This window comes from Lepidochelys olivacea, assembly GCF_965140295.1.
Source record: "Lepidochelys olivacea isolate rLepOli2 genome assembly, chromosome: 1".
NCBI classification, from domain to species: Eukaryota; Metazoa; Chordata; order Testudines; family Cheloniidae; genus Lepidochelys; species Lepidochelys olivacea.
In genome coordinates, this window is record NC_140411.1 from 82449612 (window position 1) to 82467958 (window position 18347).

General features: G+C 41.7%; 1 protein-coding gene across 1 annotated transcript in view; it reads right to left on the reverse strand.

Annotated features, from left to right (window-relative positions):
• The window catches only part of MYCBP2 (MYC binding protein 2), a 412169-nt gene that overhangs the window by 84907 nt on the left and 308915 nt on the right, over positions 1-18347 (reverse strand). Inside the window, exon 57 of the mRNA XM_084646996.1 lies at positions 8174-8329. Within this exon, the coding sequence (XP_084503122.1) occupies positions 8174-8329 (156 nt within the window). The remainder of the gene's footprint in view (positions 1-8173; positions 8330-18347) is intronic.

Consider the following 18347-nt stretch of genomic DNA (forward strand, 5'->3'; position numbering starts at 1 on the left):
AGTAGATCTTTTAAAAAGGATCCAGTTGAGCAGCAAGTAAGGAACTGATGACTTTTTTTAGAATAGACACTCGTCTCATTCTGTTCAACAATCACAGTGCTAGATTCAAGTTTAATTTGATTGCTGTGGTTGACTGTTCCTTGAGGAAGCAGGTCTAGTTATGTTAAAGGGCAAGTCATTTACAGTATGAGATGGAAGCACCAATGTGTCTGATGCAGATGGAACCAGAAAGACCCTGGCTCTCCCACCTTGACTCTTTGGAAGTGTTATGGAAGATAAGATATATAGCAGATCCTCTGACCTGTCCAATTATAGAGCATCTGATGTCCCTGTTCTCTGGCCTTTTCTCCTAGAACACTTCCGCCTTGTGGTTGTCTGCCATTCCAGGCACGATGAAGGGAGAATGTTATTCAGCAGACGGTTGCAAGGACACTTCAACTACATAAGGAAAGTCTCTTATGATTTAACTAGGTGTCATTTAGCATGCTCTAAGTGCATCACTTCAACGGATATCACACCTTCCTCTGCCCATTAGAACAGAAGTACTGCCACCTCATTAAATCCTTGGATGTCTTTTTGGCACATTGCCTGTTGATGTAGGCCACTGTGGTGATGACGACATCACAAGGATATACTGATCCTCCAGCAAGGACTGTGGTTGTAGAAGGTCAACTGGATCACTTGAAATTCAAGTAAGTTTAAAGAGCATTATTTTTCTTCACTGATGGCAATCTTTTGGCCTATTGTAAAGCAGAATCTACCTTCCACTCAATGCTGGTATTGGTTGTTAGTTCTCTTTTTTTATCTGATTGAATAATTCCTGGGAAGTACATCAGTGTAGGAAGTCCTAAATTTTCTCAACACCTAGCAATACTCTGCCATTCTGGTTGTGTGTTTTGCACATTTGGAGAGGCTGATATATGAGGAGGGATCTTATTTATCATCTTGCCCACAACAGCAATTTAACATGACTAGCTACAATGCTAACGAGACTTTGTAATTCCTTAAGGCTATAAATGTCTGTTGTCTCTTGTATCTGCTGTCAGAGATGTGATGTCTTCTGACCCGTTTATGATCACTCCCCATATGGAAAAGATAGCTAAGAGACAATTTATTATTTTGGATGTTCATGAAAGACCTATTTTCTGCAGGGCTCTCAGTGTGGTTTCCATGGTCTGTAGCTGTCAAGGTTCCTTCCCCACTCTGAACTCTAGGGTACAGATGAGGGGACCTGCATGAAAACCCCCCTAAGCTTATTTTTACCAGCTTACGTTAAAACTTTCCCAAGGTACAAACTATTTTACCTTTTGTCCCTGGACTTTATTGCTGCCAACACCAACCGTCTAACAAATATAACCAGGAAAGAGCCCACTTGGAAACGTCTTTCCCCCCAAGCCCTACACCCACTTTCCTGGGGAAGGCTCGATAAAAATCCTCACCAATTTGCATAGGTGAACACAGACCCAGACCCTTGGATCTTAAGAACAAGGAATAAGCAATCAGGTTCTTAAAAGAAGAATTTTAATTAAAGAAAAAGTAAAAGAATCACTTCTGTACAATCAGGATGGTAAATACCTTACAGAGTAATCAGATTCAAAACATACAGAATCCTTCTAGGCTAAATCTTAAGTTACAAAAAGACACAAAAACAGGAATATCCATTCCATTCAGCACAACTTATTTTATCAGCCATTTAAACAAAACAGAATCTAACGCATACCTAACTAGATTGCTTACTGACTTTTTTCAGGAGTTCTGACCTGCATTCCTGCTCTGGTCCCGGCAAAAGCAACACACACAGACAGAGAGAACCCTTTGTTCCCCCCTTCCAGCTTTGAAAGTATCTCGTCTCCTCATTGGTCATTTTGGTCAGGTGCCAGCGAGGTTATCTTTAGCTTCTTAACCCTTTACATTTAAATCAGGTGGTTAGCCTTCCCTTTATATTTATGACAGTAGCGTACTACAGAAATCCACATCCTGAATGTGGATGCCACCTTAGAACAGATATAAAGGTATTCCTTTGCTATTAAGATTAGCAATAACTGTGCCCAGGACTTGGTAAATATTCACAAGATGGTCATGAGGCTGCACAGGAGAGCTTTAAATTGATATTAGGAGAGGTGCAAACATCGGGAATTATCTGTATGTATCTAAGTGGTTTCTTCAGGTTTGCCTTTAAGATCAGTGGAGGGGAGACAATCCCGCCAGTAGAATGGACCTTCTGTGTTGAGGAGAACTGCACCTGGAATCATCTGCATCTTTTGTGCACTTGAAGGTCTTAAGGACCAGTGGTATCATAGAATCATAGAATATCAGGGTTGGAAGGGACCTCAGGAGGTCATCTAGTCTAACACCCTGCTCAAAGCAGGATCAATCCCCAACTAAATCATCACAGCCAGGTCTTTGTCAAGCCTGACCTTAAAAACTTCAAAGGAAGGAGATTCCACCACTTCCCTAGGTAATGCATCCCAGTGCTTCACCACCCTCCTAGTGAAAAAGTTTTTCCTAATATCCAACCTAAACCTCCCCCACTGCAACTTGAGACCTTTACTCCTCGTTCTGTCATCTGCTACCACTGAGAACAGTCTAGATCCACCCTCTTTGGAACCCCCTTTCAGGCAGTTGAAAGCAGCTATCAAATCCCCCCTCATTCTTCTCTTCCGCAGACTAAACAATCCCAGTTCCCTCAGCCTTTTCTCATAAGTCGTGTGTTCCAGTCCCCTAATCATTTTTGTTGTCCTCTGCTGGATGCTTTCCAATTTTTCCACATCCTTCTTGTAGTGTGGGGCCCAAAACTGGACACAGCACTCCAGATGAGACCTCACCAATGTCGAATAGAGGGGGACGATCACGTCCCTCGATCTGCTGGCTATGCCCCTACATATACATCCCAAAATGCCATTGGCCTTCTTGGCAACAAGGGCACACTGCTGACTCATATCCAGCTTCTCTTCCACTGTAACCCCTAGGTCCTTTTCCGCAGAACTGCTCCCTAGCCATTCGGTCCCTAGTCTGTAGTGGTGCATTGGATTCTTCCGTCCTAAGTGCAGGACCCTGCACTGGTCCTTGTTGAACCTCATCAGATTTCTTTTGGCCCAATCCTCTAATTTGTCTAGGGCTCTCTGTATCCTATCCCTACCCTCCAGCGTATTTACCTCTCCCCCCAGTTTAGTATCATCTGCAAACTTGCTGAGGGTGCAATCCACACCATCCTCCAGATCATTAATGAAGATATTGAACAAAACCAGCCTCAGGACTGACCCTTGGGGCACTCCGCTTGATACCGGCTGCCAACTAGACATGGAGCCATTGATCACTACTCGTTGAGCCCGACAATTTAGCCAGCTTTCTATCCACCTTATAGTCCATTCATCCAGCCCATACATCTTTAACTTGCTGGCAAGAATACTGTGGGAGACAGTGTCATAAGCTTTGCTAAAGTCAAGGAATAACGAGTCCATTGCTTTCCCCATATCCACAGAGCCAGTTATCTCATCATAGAAGGCAATTAGATTAGTCAGGCATGACTTGCCCTTGTTGAATCCATGCTGACTGTTCCTGATCACTTTTCTCTCCTCTAAGTGCTTCAGGATTGATGCTTTGAGGACCTGCTCCATGATTTTGCCAGGGACTGAAGTCAGGCTGACTGGCCTGCAGTTTCCCAGATCCTCCTCCTTCCCTTTTTTAAAGATGGGCACTACATTAGCCTTTTTCCAGTTGTCTGGGATCTTCCCCGATTGTCATGAGTTTTCAAAGATGATGGCCAATGGCTCTGCAATCACATCCGCCAACTCCTTTAGCACTCTCAGGTGCAGTGCATCCGGCCCCATGGACTTGTGCTAGTCCAGCTTTTTTAAATAGTCCCAAACCACTTCTTTCTCCATTGAGGGCTGGTCACCTTCTCCCCATGCTGTGCTGCCCAGTGCAGTAGTCTAGGAGCTGACCTTGTTCGTGAAGACAGAGGCAAAAAAAGCATTGAGTACATTAGCTTTTTCCACATCCTCTGCCACTAGGTTGCTTCCCTCATTCAGTGCCTCCACACTTTCCTTGACTTTCTTCTTGTTGCTAACATACCTGAAGAAACCCTTCTTGTTACTCTTAACATCTCTTGCTAGCTGCAACTCCAAGTGTGATTTGGCCTTCCTGATTTCACTTCTGCATGCCTGAGCAATATTTTTATATTCCTCCCTGGTCATCTGTCCAGTCTTCCACTTCTTCTGAGCTTGTTTTTTGTGTTTAAGATCAGCAAGGATTTCACTGTTAAGCCAAGCTGGTCGCCTGCCATATTTACTAATCTTTCTACACATCGGGATGGTTTGTCGCTGTAACCTCAATAAGGATTCTTTAAAATACAGCCAGCTCTCCTGGACTCCTTTCCCCCTCATGTTATTCTCCCAGGGGATCCTGCCCATTAGTTCCCTGAGGTTGTCAAAGCCTGCTTTTCTGAAGTCCAGGGTTCGTATTCTGCTGCTCTCCTTTCTTCCTTGTGTCAGGATCCTGAACTTGACCATCTCATGGTCACTGCCTCCCAGGTTCCCATCCACTTTTGCTTAACCTACAAATTCTTCCCGGTTTGTGAGCAGCAGGTCAAGAAGAGCTCTGCCCCTAGTTGGTTCCTCCAGCACTTGCACCAGGAAATTGTCCCCTACACTTTCCAAAAACTTCCTGGATTGTCTGTGCACCTCTGTATTGCTCTCTCAGCAGATATCAGGGTGATTGAAGTCTCCCATGAGAACTAGGGCCTGCAATCTAGTAACTTCCATACCAGTATCCTCATTACTCCAAATTTATTTCAACAACATATTATTCTGTATGTCTTGTCCAGTATCTGAAATATTTTTGCTATTTATGACTGAACTATGTGATTTCCCAGGAATTTCTCCAGCTCAACTGAATTCCCTCTTGATGAGCACACAAAGGATCATTTGCCTATATAGAAAGATCTCCTAAATTATGCTGAAATGAGAAGACTCCACCAATAAGAAGGGATTCTCAATCTATCCCTAGTAGCCAATGTGATGGCTTGGACCTGAAGGAAGGGTAAACAGGGTCATGGTGGGACTTTCAACCCCTGAAACTCCTATTTCCACACCTCTCACTGTTGATTTCCTAGTCTACTGATTTTGGAATATCCTCAGGAAAGAAAGGAACTTTGATACATACTGAACTATCTTAACTCTCCTCTACTGCTAAAGTGGAAAGAAGGGCATGACAGCTTTTACTTTTCAAAATTGTGTGTCACACCACTTTGTGCAGGCTAGTGCTATCAGATTCTCTTCTTGTTGGTCTGCTTTACAGATAGAGACAGATATTTCCTTGTGACGGTATTGGATGCCATCTATGAGGATTATCTTTTTTAATCAATACTGGTTCCTGTTATGAAGGATAATGCAATTGTAATTTTGTTAACAATCCCTAGACTCATTTGATCTTAAGTGGGAGCAGTGTTTTTTTCCCCTGTATAATGCTAAGGATGTTTGAACAAACGAATAGGCTTCACTGTAGTTTCAAAGTACTGATAGAAGCCTGCCCTGCGGGGGTGCCTCTGAATGTTCAGATGCTGACAAATCCTATTCCTCTAGTGAGAAGCAATCTGAAATGTTTGGTTTAACTTTTGAGGTTTTTTCCTCTTTACACTGTTTATAGTATTTTGATATACAAGATTTCCTGTATATCATGGTGACTGAGAAGGGAGACATTCTCTCAGACATTCTTTTTGATTTCTTGAGGATGGTTTTGGTGTTCTTTTATGCAGTTGCTGGTCCAAAGTGCCGCTGGCATAGCCTCACTACGCTTTATGGGGATTTGTGGGGGCCAGTGTAGTAAAGGTGAAGGCAGCCCAATTTCCCATTATGATCAGTCAAAATTTTCAAATTGGGAAGAACCACTGTGAGAACAAGGTGGTTCAGAGATAACTGCACTATAAATATTTAAGTAGGTTAAAGAAAATACTGACTCCTATACCCACTAGAGAAGAGGATTCCTTGATAGACATACTTCATAAGTCTTCCGTCTTGCAGTCTGCCATCTTGAAGCTATTGTCCTGTGTTCGCAGAGAAAGGGACAATACTTTACTGGGTGTGAATAATGGTGGACAGAAGGGGAAAGAAGTAGAAGACAGTTTATTAGAAAAGTGGCGAGTTAAAGTAGTAAAGAAAATTTGGAGAGAGGGGAAATAGGACAATCCCACTTGGGAATTAAGAAGTTTGTCTGACATGGAAATGGGATCCCTTTTCTGCCATGTAGTGGCAAGCACACACAGCAGAAAGATGGTGACAGGCATGAAGTTCATAGAAATGCACAGGTCTAGCTGCTTCCTGTCTAGTCAATAGAGGAGTCTTGACATAACAAGGTGGATCAGAAGACATGGCCCATTCAAAGAAGAAAAGAGTATGACAGCTGAAATATCATCCCAGAACTATGGGGGATGATATAATTTGAAAAAGAAACAGTAGATACTCTACCCACCCTTATTCAGAGATAACTGGAATATTAGATGATCTCATTAGAAAAGGGTCAATGGATAATTTTTAAATGCAATTTGACAAATGTGTTAAAAAAGCAAACCACCACCCTAGTGGTCTTTTTTTTTTTTTAAAGAAAAGTTTAAATTTCTTTCCACTGATTGGGGGATGGGAGGAAAAAAAGAGTCATGGTAGAAATGAAGAGTGACAAAAATGAAGAGATGATTGTGGTCTAGCTCCCCACGATGAAAGATGTGACGGGGAAAAAAAAAAGGCAACTTACTCAGGAAAACGTAATCCAATAGAAAATTCAACCTTTCTAAAAAGTGTTTTTAAGTAACAGTTTGTATAGACAGACAGTTTTAGAATGATGCCCCAAGTCCTCCAATTCACTGTGTCACTGTGGCAGTTCAGTGACTTCAACAGGGCTTTATGCTGATGCAGCAGTGCACCTGTTTGCAGAGACTCACAGGATTCAGGCAATAGAAATCACCCTTATTTTAAAATAATGTGATTTAATTTACCATACACGGGGACAGACTAATTAAAGAAAGGTATGTATCAGTAAGACAGAAGGGAGGCTCATTTCCATTAAAGAAAAATATTTTCAAAATGATAGAGAAAAGTTTTATTCAATTACAAAATTGCCAATTTTATAGTTAAATTCCTCCCTGATATTGGATGGCTCAGAGGATGTCTAAATGGCTTAGTATTTCACTTCCAGGTCATTCTTTTGACTCTGGTATAATCAAAAAGTTATTGTTCTTGAAGGCTTTTTGGTGAAGGGTTTGTGAAATGAACTGGAGAGCTCAGTCTAGTTCTCACTGTATAAGTATACATATTACAGACCACTATCACAATTCACATTCTTGATTTATTCTCAGTGAGGACGCCAATGAATGAAGAGGCAGAGACTGAACTGACTGAAATGGTTTCTACAAGAAAATAATAAGGCACCTCTGAAGGACAGTGTGTGTGGGAGGCTTGTATTACTGTTACCTGTACTATACTTGTTCTGTGGATAAAGAGAAATACCTCTCCAGGGTGATCAAATCTGCCATTCTTAATGACCTCTAACTTGAGAAAAAGTTTAACAGTTTCTTCTTCATCCCATCAGCAGTTAATGTTTAACAACTTTTTGGTGCCAATGGTCACGAGCACGCCAGTGGCTACCTATGCTAGACAGAAATGCTTTTCTTATTAATGTTTCTAATTATTGAATTAAGTTGTCCCAATTCCAAGTTTCAAGTGTGTTAACGAAAAATTATGACAATGTAAGGAATGTAGGAGGCAACAAACATTTTAAAATAGAAAACTGAAATATTTATCTACTGTTTATCTATCTGTAATCAAAATTTCTTTAAATGTTACAGGAATTACAATATTTTGCATTGTATGCAATATTGACCTTAATTATTATCCTACCGCAATACACTATATTAGAAACACACTTTCGTAAGTATACTACCTACACTGCAGAACATATATACAAATCAATACAGTAATTTTAATACTGAAATAAAAATAGCACAAGTATGCTTCTCTGGGAGCATTAACTCATGTTTCTGAATAATAAAAAATTAATTCAAAAGAATAAAACTAGACAGATGCACTGATGGATGATTAGTAGCTGGTAAGCAACTAAGACTTATAGCAATGACAAAGCTTCAGAAATGGACTGATGAGGCAGGTAAGGCTGACAGACTTACTCTGAAGCTGAGGCTGCTGGAAGGAAAGGGGCTGTCCGAACACAAATGGACTGTGGACTAGGGAAGAGGGAGGTTTTGCAGCTTGATCAAAGATGGAAGAAGCTGGGAGATTAGGCCGTGACTGAATGGAATTCAGTATGGTACTCAGTTGGTCACCTGTAGTGGGCAAAACAGTCAAAACTACAACCTGTTATTTTTCATCCTCCACAAAGGCAGAGTAAATGCTTCTGAATGAAGTTTAGATGAAGATAATTGATAAAGACCGCACTAATCTCTGACATAATTCGTTTTGATTCCAAAACTCTAAGATACGGCACAAACTTTTACACAATTGGAGAAAAAATCCCTTAGAACTATAAAACACACATGGCTAAATGTAGAGGCCTCACCCCATGAATGGTGATGCAAATACTGAAAAATATGAACAAGGTTTGTAAGAATCATGACTTCTTTACCCTTGTTATTTAAAACATAGAATCACAGAATATCAGGGTTGGAAGGGACTCATTGGAAGGGATGCATTCCAAAATGCATCTCAAATCACCTATATCTTGCTAAAAACAAACAAAAGCAGCCAAACAAAAAAATCAGCTACCATTCACAGAAATACACACAAGTGCAAACAAAACTCTCAGATGAGTATCGCCAGATGGGAGGGTTAAGATAATAAAAGGGTTAAGATAAAATATAATTAAGCATTGGCAGGCATATTTTGTGTGTGTGAGAGAGACAAGTTTAGGAAAGTACTTGCTTGCTTTTAAAACTTAAAAGAACACTGTCAAGGCATTTTTCACAGCTAAAAAATGCTCCCCACTATTTACAACCATGTTTTGATTTTAAACTGAAATTTGTTTCCCTAAGAAAACTCTGTGTGCACATTGGATTGGCTGTTGGAGGGTATCTTAGGAAAGTTGTGATTTTTTTTTTTTTGAAGAAAGCCTTTGTTTGGAAAAAGGAAAAGAAAGAATTAGATGTATGTTGCAAACATAAGGTGCATACAATAAAAAAGGTAGGTTAAATCATTTAAGGTCAAATCTTGAGATGTTCGCAGCAATAATTTTGGCCCCTATTATCTACCATACCCTAACAGTGTTCCTTTATTTAAATACAGTTTCTGACATCCCATATCACTTTTGACAGTACTATAGAAGCACTAGTGGAAAAATAATTTTAACAAACTGGAAACAAATGAACAACTCACTTTAAAACTGAAGTTTTTTAGATTTTTAAAATAAATTCTCTAATTTTTTAAAAGGAGAAAAAGACTAGAGAATCTAATGATTCCTACAAGATCCAACACCACCAAAATTAAATATTTTCCTTATTTTCTCTCTCTTTTTAATACTATATTTTTGTTTTAAAAATGAGAAATCAAAATTACTATGAAAGAAGAGCTGGAACTGAAGCACCTATATCTAAACAATCATCTGTGTAACCATTTTTATTTCAGTGTTACAACAATATGGCACTCAAAAACCTTAAGAATCACTACTTCTGCAACTACTACCCCATCCCACACTACACTAAAGACAACTGACAAGTTTAGTGCAGAATTCACAAATTCAAAATGCCCATCTTCAGAACAATGAATTCTAGGTCAAGAGTTGTATTATACTTTTTCTGTATATATAAATATCAACAAAAGAAAGTTAGGTCAACTAGTAATTTTTGTAAAAAATAAAACTACTCCCTCCATGTCTGCTTCGGGGAAAAAAAATACTATTTAAAAATGTGTACATTTTTAGAATGCCAAAGAAACTCTTTAGAAATAAGATCCATTATCTTTGTTTGGCACATATTTTCAACGAATGAGAAGGTTACTCACCTTGTGCAGTAACTGAGGTTCTTCATGAGATGGCTGTCCCTGTGGGTGCTCCACTGTAGGTGCTTTGGCACCCTGTGTTTGTAATTGGAGATTTGCAGTAGCAGTGCCCAGTTGGTCGGCACACGTGCCATAGCCGTCTTGTGCTGCTCCAAGCAGTTATATAGCTGTGTGCAGCTAACCGTCCCCCAGTTCCTTCTCCACCTCAGAGAATCGGCATGAAACTCCGAAGTGGAGGGGAGGAGGGAAGGCAGTGGAGCACCCACAGGGGACAACCATCTAGAAAAACCTCTGTTACTGCACAAGGTGAGTAACGTTCTCTTCTTCTTCTTCTTCGAGGAGTGTCCCTGTGGGTGCTTCACTTTAGGTGTCTATTGAGCAGGGGCTGTCAGTGGAGAGAAGGGGCTTTGAAGTTGGTCTGTTGATGATGAATAGTCCAAACTAAGCATTTGCTGTTGACTGTTGTTCTAGAGCATAGTGTTTAGCGAAAGTATGGGCTGATGACCAGGTAGCAGCTTTGCAAATGTCAATGATAGGTACTGAGAAAGGCTACAGATGCTGGTAACCATCTGTTGGAATGTATGCGAACTCCCGATGGGGGTTGCAGATAGTTGTTTTTGTAGCACAAATATACATCCAGATATCCATTTGAATAGCCTCTGTTTTGAGATGATTTGGCTCCTTGAGCATTCTTTTATGGAAACGAATAATCTAAGTGATTTTCTAAATGCTTTTGTTCTTTCTATGTAGAAAGCTAATGCTCTGTGAACATCTAGCGTCTGGAGTGAGGCCTTCCTCCCGTCAGCACGTGGCTTCGGGCAAAATACAGTTACGTAAATAGGCTGATTTAAATGAAAAGGGGAGGTGACCTTGGGTATGAATTTAGGGTGCGGTCGTAGGATTACTTTATCCTTACAGAATGTTGTATAAAGTGGGTGTGCCATTAGGACACCTAATTCTCCCATTGTCTTGTGGACATGAGGGCAATGAGAAAAGCCACCTTCATTGAGAAGTGCAACAAGGAGTAAGTTGCAAGGGGTTCAAACGGTTTTCCCATGAGACTGCATTAAATAAGGCTGAAGTCCCACATGGGTGTAGGGTTTCTTAGTGTGGTATAAGTTTTCTTTATGCCTTTAAGGAAGCGTTTAATCATCAGGTGAGCAAATATGGTGACTGTCTATCTTGTCATGGAATGAGGTGATGGCAGCTGAGTGTACTCTGATGGAGCATGTGGAGAGCCCCAATTTTTTAAGGCCCAGTATGTAGTCAAGGATTCTTGGCAGTAGGGCTGACTGTGGACAGATCTGTTTGTCCTGGCACCAAGTGCAGAATCGTTTCCATTTATGGATATGTCTTTCTTGTACTTAGTCTCTGACTGTTCAGTAGTATATCTTTCACTTCTTCAGAACAGTCCTTCTCAACCCGTCAGCCATGGAGTAACAGGCCTTGAGATGCAGTACTGCAAGGTTGGGGAGACAGACGTGTCCCACATCTTGTGATAGGTGAGGTATTAAGGGAAGGTCTTGAGGCAGTTTCACTGTCATCTGATGCCGGTATGGGAACTACGTTTGTCTGGGCCATGTGGGTGCAACGGGAATGACCCTGGATTTGTCCTGCCTGATCTTGTGAAAGACTCGGCTTAAGAATGGAGTTGGGGGAAACGCAAATGAGTGGTGCCTCCCATTTTAGGGGGAGATCATCGCCTAGGGAGTGGTGTCCCAATCCGGTCTGGGAGCAATATTGTGAACACTTGGCATTCTGGCATTGCAAATAGATCTATGGTGGGGAACCCTCACAGTTTGAATATAGTTTTGAGAATTCTGGGATCCATTTCCCACCTGTGGGTTTGTGAAAAATCCCTGCTTAGTTGATCTGCAGTCGTATTCTGACATCTCGGCAGATAGGATGCTGATATCTCTATGTGGTTGGTGCTGGACCAATTCCAGAGATGTACTGCCTCTGTACATAGGGGGTATGATCTTGCTCCCCCTTGGCAATTTATATAGAACATGCATGCTATATTGTCCTTACGGATCTTGATGGCATTGTTCTTGATTAAAGAGAGAAAGTGCTCGCATGCATTTCAGACAGCCCTTAGCTCCAATAAATTTATGTGCAGGTTGGACTCCACTGGGGACCAGCAGCCTTGGATCGTATTGTCGTGAAGATGTGCCCCCCAACCAACTAGGGAAGCATCTGTTGTGATTATCATGGTTGGAGCTTTTTACTAGAAAGGGACTCCTGAGCAGACATTGTATAGTTGTGACCACCATGTAAGTGAGTCTTTTACCCTGCATGGCATTGTGAGGCACCTGTCGATAGAGTGTCTGTGCGGTATATACGCTGCTCGAAGCTAGGCCTGTAAGCATCTCATGTGGAGTCTGGCATATTTTACAACAAATGTTGTTGCCAAAATGTGCCCCAAGAGTTGGAAGCATGTTCTGGCAGATGCCTGTGGGCTGTTCATCACCATTGAAATTAGGTTGACTAGAGTGAGGAAGCATTGTTGGGGTAACACTGCTATTGCTGAGACACAATCAAGGTAGGCCCCTATGAATTCCAACTTTTGGACAGGAACCAGTTTGGATTTTTGAACATTTATTTGCAACCCTAGTCCGTGAACCAGGTTATCAGTCTGCGTGGCATTTATTGCTCCTTGCTGCGTTGGTGCCCTTATCAGGCTATCGTCTAAGTTTGGAAATATCATCACTCCTTGTCTGCGGAGGTGAGCTGGAACGACAGCAAGAACCTTGAAAAAAAAAACTCTTGGGGCAGTGGACAGGCCGAAGGTTAGTGCTCTGTATTGGAAATGCTGTTTCCCTAGGGTGAATCTCAGGAATCCTCTGTGTCACAAGTGAATGGTAATATGACAATAAGTGTCCTGGAGGTTGAGGGCTGACAGTCAATCTCCTTTCTCTAATGCCAGAATTATTGTGGTTAGAGTCACCATTTTGAAACGTTGCGTTCTCACAAATTCACTACGTTTTTGTAAAATCAGGATGGGTCTCCACCTGCCGTTTTTTTTCTGAGTTAGAAAGTAACGGGAATAAAAACCTCTCCCTGTGTGTGGATAGTACGGGTTCCACGGCACCTAATGGTATGAAGTGATTTATTTACTATTCTAACAGGTGCTCATGAGAAGGGTCCCTGAAGAGGGATGGGGAAGGAGGGATGGTTAGGTGAGCTAGAAATAAAGGGGATGGAGTAGCCCTTCTGGATAATCTCTAGAACCCATATGATCTGCTGTGATGGTGTTCCAGACTGCGTAGCATGGTGACAGTTTCCGAATGGGCGGGGGGCCGTATCTCATTCAGAAATCAGAGTGTGGAGGTCTCGTGCCCTCAACTATACATTCAAAATGATTGTCTGGAGGTGGATGGTTGAGATGTCGAAGATTCATCTTGGTTCTGCCAACTTCTGTTTTGTTTTTGTTTACACTGTTGATTGTACTGTCTTTGTGACTGGGAGTATAGTGTAGACTGGAATCTCTGGATGTAAAACATGCTCTGTTTCTTTTTATTTGCAGATATTTCTATTTTATATGCCCAAGGTATTTAAGGTTGCCCTTGAGTCCTTTAAGGTGTGAGGAAAATCATCGTTTTTTGTCAGCGAATAATTCTTGCCCTTCAAAGGGTAAGTCCTCAACAGTTGTTGGACCTCCCTTGGGAAACCAGAAAGATGGAGCCAGGAGGTACAGCACATGACCACGGAGGTAGTGATAGACCATGGTACAGTGTCTGCAGAGTCAAGAGAGGCCTGTAGGGCCATCCTAGCAATGACAGACCCTTCAGAAATGTTTGCCTTGTATTGCTTTTTCTGTCCTCAGGTAAACATTCAATAAATTCTGACATTTTCACAAACAGATTGTGTGTGTATTTTGCCAGTAGGGCTGCATAATTGGCTATGCGGAACTGGAGTGTGGCAGAGTAGTAGACTTTCTGTTTGAAGAGGTCTAGCCTTTTCCAGTCTGTATGGACTGGTGTTGTTTTCCCCTTTGGTTGACTGCATCTACCACGAGAGAGTTTGGTGCGGGATGGGTGAATAAAAATTCAGCTCCTTTTGCTGGCATGTAATACTTTTTGTCAGACCTCTTAGATGAGGGAGAGGCTGTAGCAGGTGTCTGCCAAATTATTTTTGCAGGCTCCATGATATCATTAATTGGCAGGGCTCTCTTTGCTACTGGGGATGCCTAGAGTATGTCCGTGAGCTTGTGTTGGGTCTCTGGTAGTTTTGAGAGCAAAATGTCCAGGGATTCAGCTAACCTTTTGAAGAGGTCTTGAAAAGATTTGAAATCATCCCCCATAGACTGTGTGTGTGTGTGTGGGGCGGGGGCGTGGTGGCATCATCATTTCATCCAGTGACGAAGATGAGATGTGAGTGGGCGGCAGAGTGTCACCTTCAGCTGTGTCCCCAGGCTCCTCGGTCTCTTCCTCTTGTGTCTGTGAGGGTGCTGGGACAGTTGGTGAAGGGGCCCGTGTTGCTCTGGACCTAGGTGGGTTAGGGGGCCTGAGGTTTGGGGCTCTATACATTGCCCACGGATCCCAGTATGGCCAATTGGGTGGGAATGGTATAGGGGACAGTGCCCATGGTTGACCATACCAGCCCTGCATGTCTGTAGATGTTTGTGATAAGGTCCATGTTTAGGTGAGGAGTGGCAAGGAGCGTATATTACTGCTTCATCCTCATCATTGGAGATAGGAGGGGCTGATCCACAGGGAGTGGTTACTAGGCTTGGTCCCAGTCTAGATGGGGTACCGTTGGTATCAGTAGAGGAGATTCCCGCTGCGAGGTTTGACTTTGCTGCATGCAACTCCATTAGAGCTTGCCCACATAAGATGTTAGCTCCTAGGGAAGTCTTGGTACCAGGTGTTCCTGGTGTCTTGCGGTCTGACACTCTCGGTGCTGTCAGTACTGGGGCATCTTTTTCATTTGTAGATCGCTTTCTTTTAGACAATTCTCGGAGTGGGGATGACTGGCTGCTTTTTTGGTAGCCTTTCTAGGAGCAGGCTCCTTAGCAGCCATTGCTGAAGCAGATCCCGTCAGACGCTGCTGCTGACGACCGCTGGTCAGGAGGCATCCTGGATTTGGGGTATGAGGCTGGTCTCAGGGATTTCTCCATCATAAGGAGTTTCAACTGGAGATCCCTGGCCTTCTTTGTCCAGGCTGTCAGTTTTCTACAGTGTGGACAGTTTTGGGTATTGCATGTCTCGCCAAAGCAACACTGTGAGTAGCTGTCAAAAACTGGTATGGAGAGTTTGCAAGTCAGACAGTGTTTAAAGCCAGGTGAGCTGGGCATTCCTGAAAGAGAAAGTCCTCTAGAGAAAGAACAGGGATAAACCCTGCTTTTATTTCTTTCCTCTTTCTTTTTAAGGTAATAGCTGAGTACCTGCCGAGGACGCAGGAGTAAAAGAAAGAAGGAACATATATATATTTTAGAAGAAAAGATAAAGTAAAATATAAAATATAAAGGGCAACGGGATAGGGTACCTAATGACAACTAAACTATCACAATTGGGAACAACTATGAACTATTAAGCTTATCTGAGGTAAGAGAGGGTACTGCTGTTGCTCCGACTCAAGCCAAAGGTGGTAGAGAAGGAATTGGGGGATGGTTGGCTGTGCACCACTATGTAATAGCTCGGAGTGACACAAGATGGCTACGGCATATGCGCAGCCCAACCAGACACTGTTACTAAAAATTTCCGATTACAAGCACAGGGCTTCAAGACACCTAAAGTGGAGCACCCACAGGCATACTCCTTGAAGGAGGAGATTTATTATGTCCTTAGCTGACAGTTGGGGATATTAGACTAGCTATTCTTTCTGGGTCATTATTGTTTTTCTGATAGCTGATATATCAAGTACTTTGCTATAACAAATCGTGCTAACAAGCCTCACTCTCTCCTATACGTAAACAACTTTGTGAAAGTCAATCAGTCTTTTTTCTCAGCCCATTTTTATAAGTATGTTTTATCTCTTAAAAACGTCAAGAGTAAAACATTTTAGATGTTACATTCAGTATGACATATGAATTGGGTACATTTAAAAAATCCATTAGTGCATTCATCTTTTTGTCCTGGAATATCTAAACTGGCCAGGTCTGTACCACATAGTTTGCTGAAGGGTAAACAAAGCACATGTGTCTCTTTTGACAATCGGTGGATTGGAGGATGCAATGAGATTTATGACATTTTTGTCATCTATAAACTTATTTTTTCCAATTAATATATAACTCTAATCTGTCACTGATTGTTTCTTGTGGTTGAAGAACATACGCTTTTCAAGTGTGTGATACAACATTTGGGATGTAAGGCTCATCCATTCCATTTATCTTCAGAAGAGTACTTTTAAATTGTAGGAAAGAAAGGTTACTCATCTATAACTGGAGTTTTGAATAGCTTACCAGTACAGAACTAAACTCTGGGTACATCTACACGCTAACCCTGAAGGCCTCTGGAAAGTGGACGATTGTGGGACCACACAGACTCATCAAGACATGATAGGGTTCAGGTTGAGATTATATAAAAATACATGACTCACACACACTTATTTTTTCCATCCCTTGGAATTCAATACAAACTCTATAGAACTGGGATGTATGGTAGAACATGTGGTCTGTTCTGACAAGATAATTGAACTCCAGTTTATGGAAATAACCTTTCTGCTCCTTCAAGTACAGTAATTATAGATTCTCCACTCTTGGGAAAGGCACAAGCGGTACAAGATAGATAAGGAGGTAAATGAAGATACCTATTTAAACAATAAGAAAAGGAGTATTTGTGGCACCTTAGAGACTAACAAATTTATTGGACCAAATTTATTTGTGAGCTGTAGCTCACTTGAAAGCTTATGCTCAAATAAATTTGTTAGTCTCTAAGGTGCCACAGGCACTCCTTTTCTTTTTGCGAATACAGACTAACATGGCTGCTACTCTGAAACCTATTTAAACAATGATTACAGAACTTGCTCACCCAAACTATGCATTAGATTTTGAAGCTAAATAAAAAGACTAATGTGGCATAAAAGGTTTGGAAGCTAGTAACAGAATGAAGATCTAACTTTTCCACAGCTGGAATAATCCAGTGGCATGCCATAGAAACCAGTATGGAGCTAGACAAATGAACCACAACACCTTCACAAATACTCTTGACCTTAGCAAGTTTCTCTTCAGGATTTTATTCATTCTGACAAAACATGAGAGGAAACTTCCTTTCTCTTAATCTTATCACAGAAAATCACTGTTAATGTTTTATTCTTATAAAACAATTCCTGTGCTCACTAGTAATCTGTAATACTGCCCCACAAACTGAGCATCTCTTGCATTTGTGTGCTTCTGGTCTGAGTCACCATTTTGAAATGAGGATGGCTAGGCTGGGGAAAAAAAGAGTACTTCACAGAATGATCTCACAGGGGAAATTACTACACCATGGGCTAAATAATACAGAAAACCTCAGAAAAAGACTTAGTAGTAAAGAAAATAATTACTTCTTACACTGTAAACTGTAAACAGAAGTAAAAACAAAAAAGAGGGAAAAAACTATTGCTCCCAGTGAAGGCAGAACTTCTAGTGGGAAGTGGCGTGGGCAAAGCTTAGTTTTCTAACTATCAAAATGCATGAATTTTCTCTAATCTTCATCCAGAAAAAGGGATCCCATTAGGGATGGATTAAGTTATGATAAAGAATAGACAAACTTCATTCACATATTAAAATTTCATTAAAATTATGTAAATCCTGTATTTCAATGTTCCTTAAAATTATATGAACAGTGAAAAATAGTTAATTCAGAAAGTTTAGATAAAGCCCTCTTCTGTCCTCCCTTTAAAAAAAAAAAAAATTCTAATTACTAAAAGCCTCTTCAAGACCAAAACCAAGTTACCCTACTCTTGAAGTGTGCCCATGGCTCTAGTTAGTGTTAAATGGAAGTTTCACCCTCCACCCCAAAAGCAAGTGTCACCAAGACCAGTGGTTCTCAACCTTTTGGGGCTCAGGCCTTATTTGTATATATTTATGGCCTGTTGCAATCCAGTAAATAGTCTGGAGGCTTTGGAGCAGAGATGTAACTAGGCATTTTGGCGCCCGGGATGAGCAAGTGTATTTGTGCCCCATACCAGAGGTGACAAGGGGGGTGAAGGGAGGAGGACTGCAGAGTCACCCCACAATTTTTTGGTTGTGTCTCCCCCAACCAAGACAGATTGGATGACCAGCTAAGGTGAGTCTACAGGTGGAGGTCGCGCTCCCTCCCTGAGCTCCACCCCATGGGGCTGGCCCGAGCCACTCCCCGTTGCCTGGGTCTGGCCTGAGCCTTGTGGCATCACCAGCCTGAGCCACCCCTGTGGCTTTGCGTCAAGGGC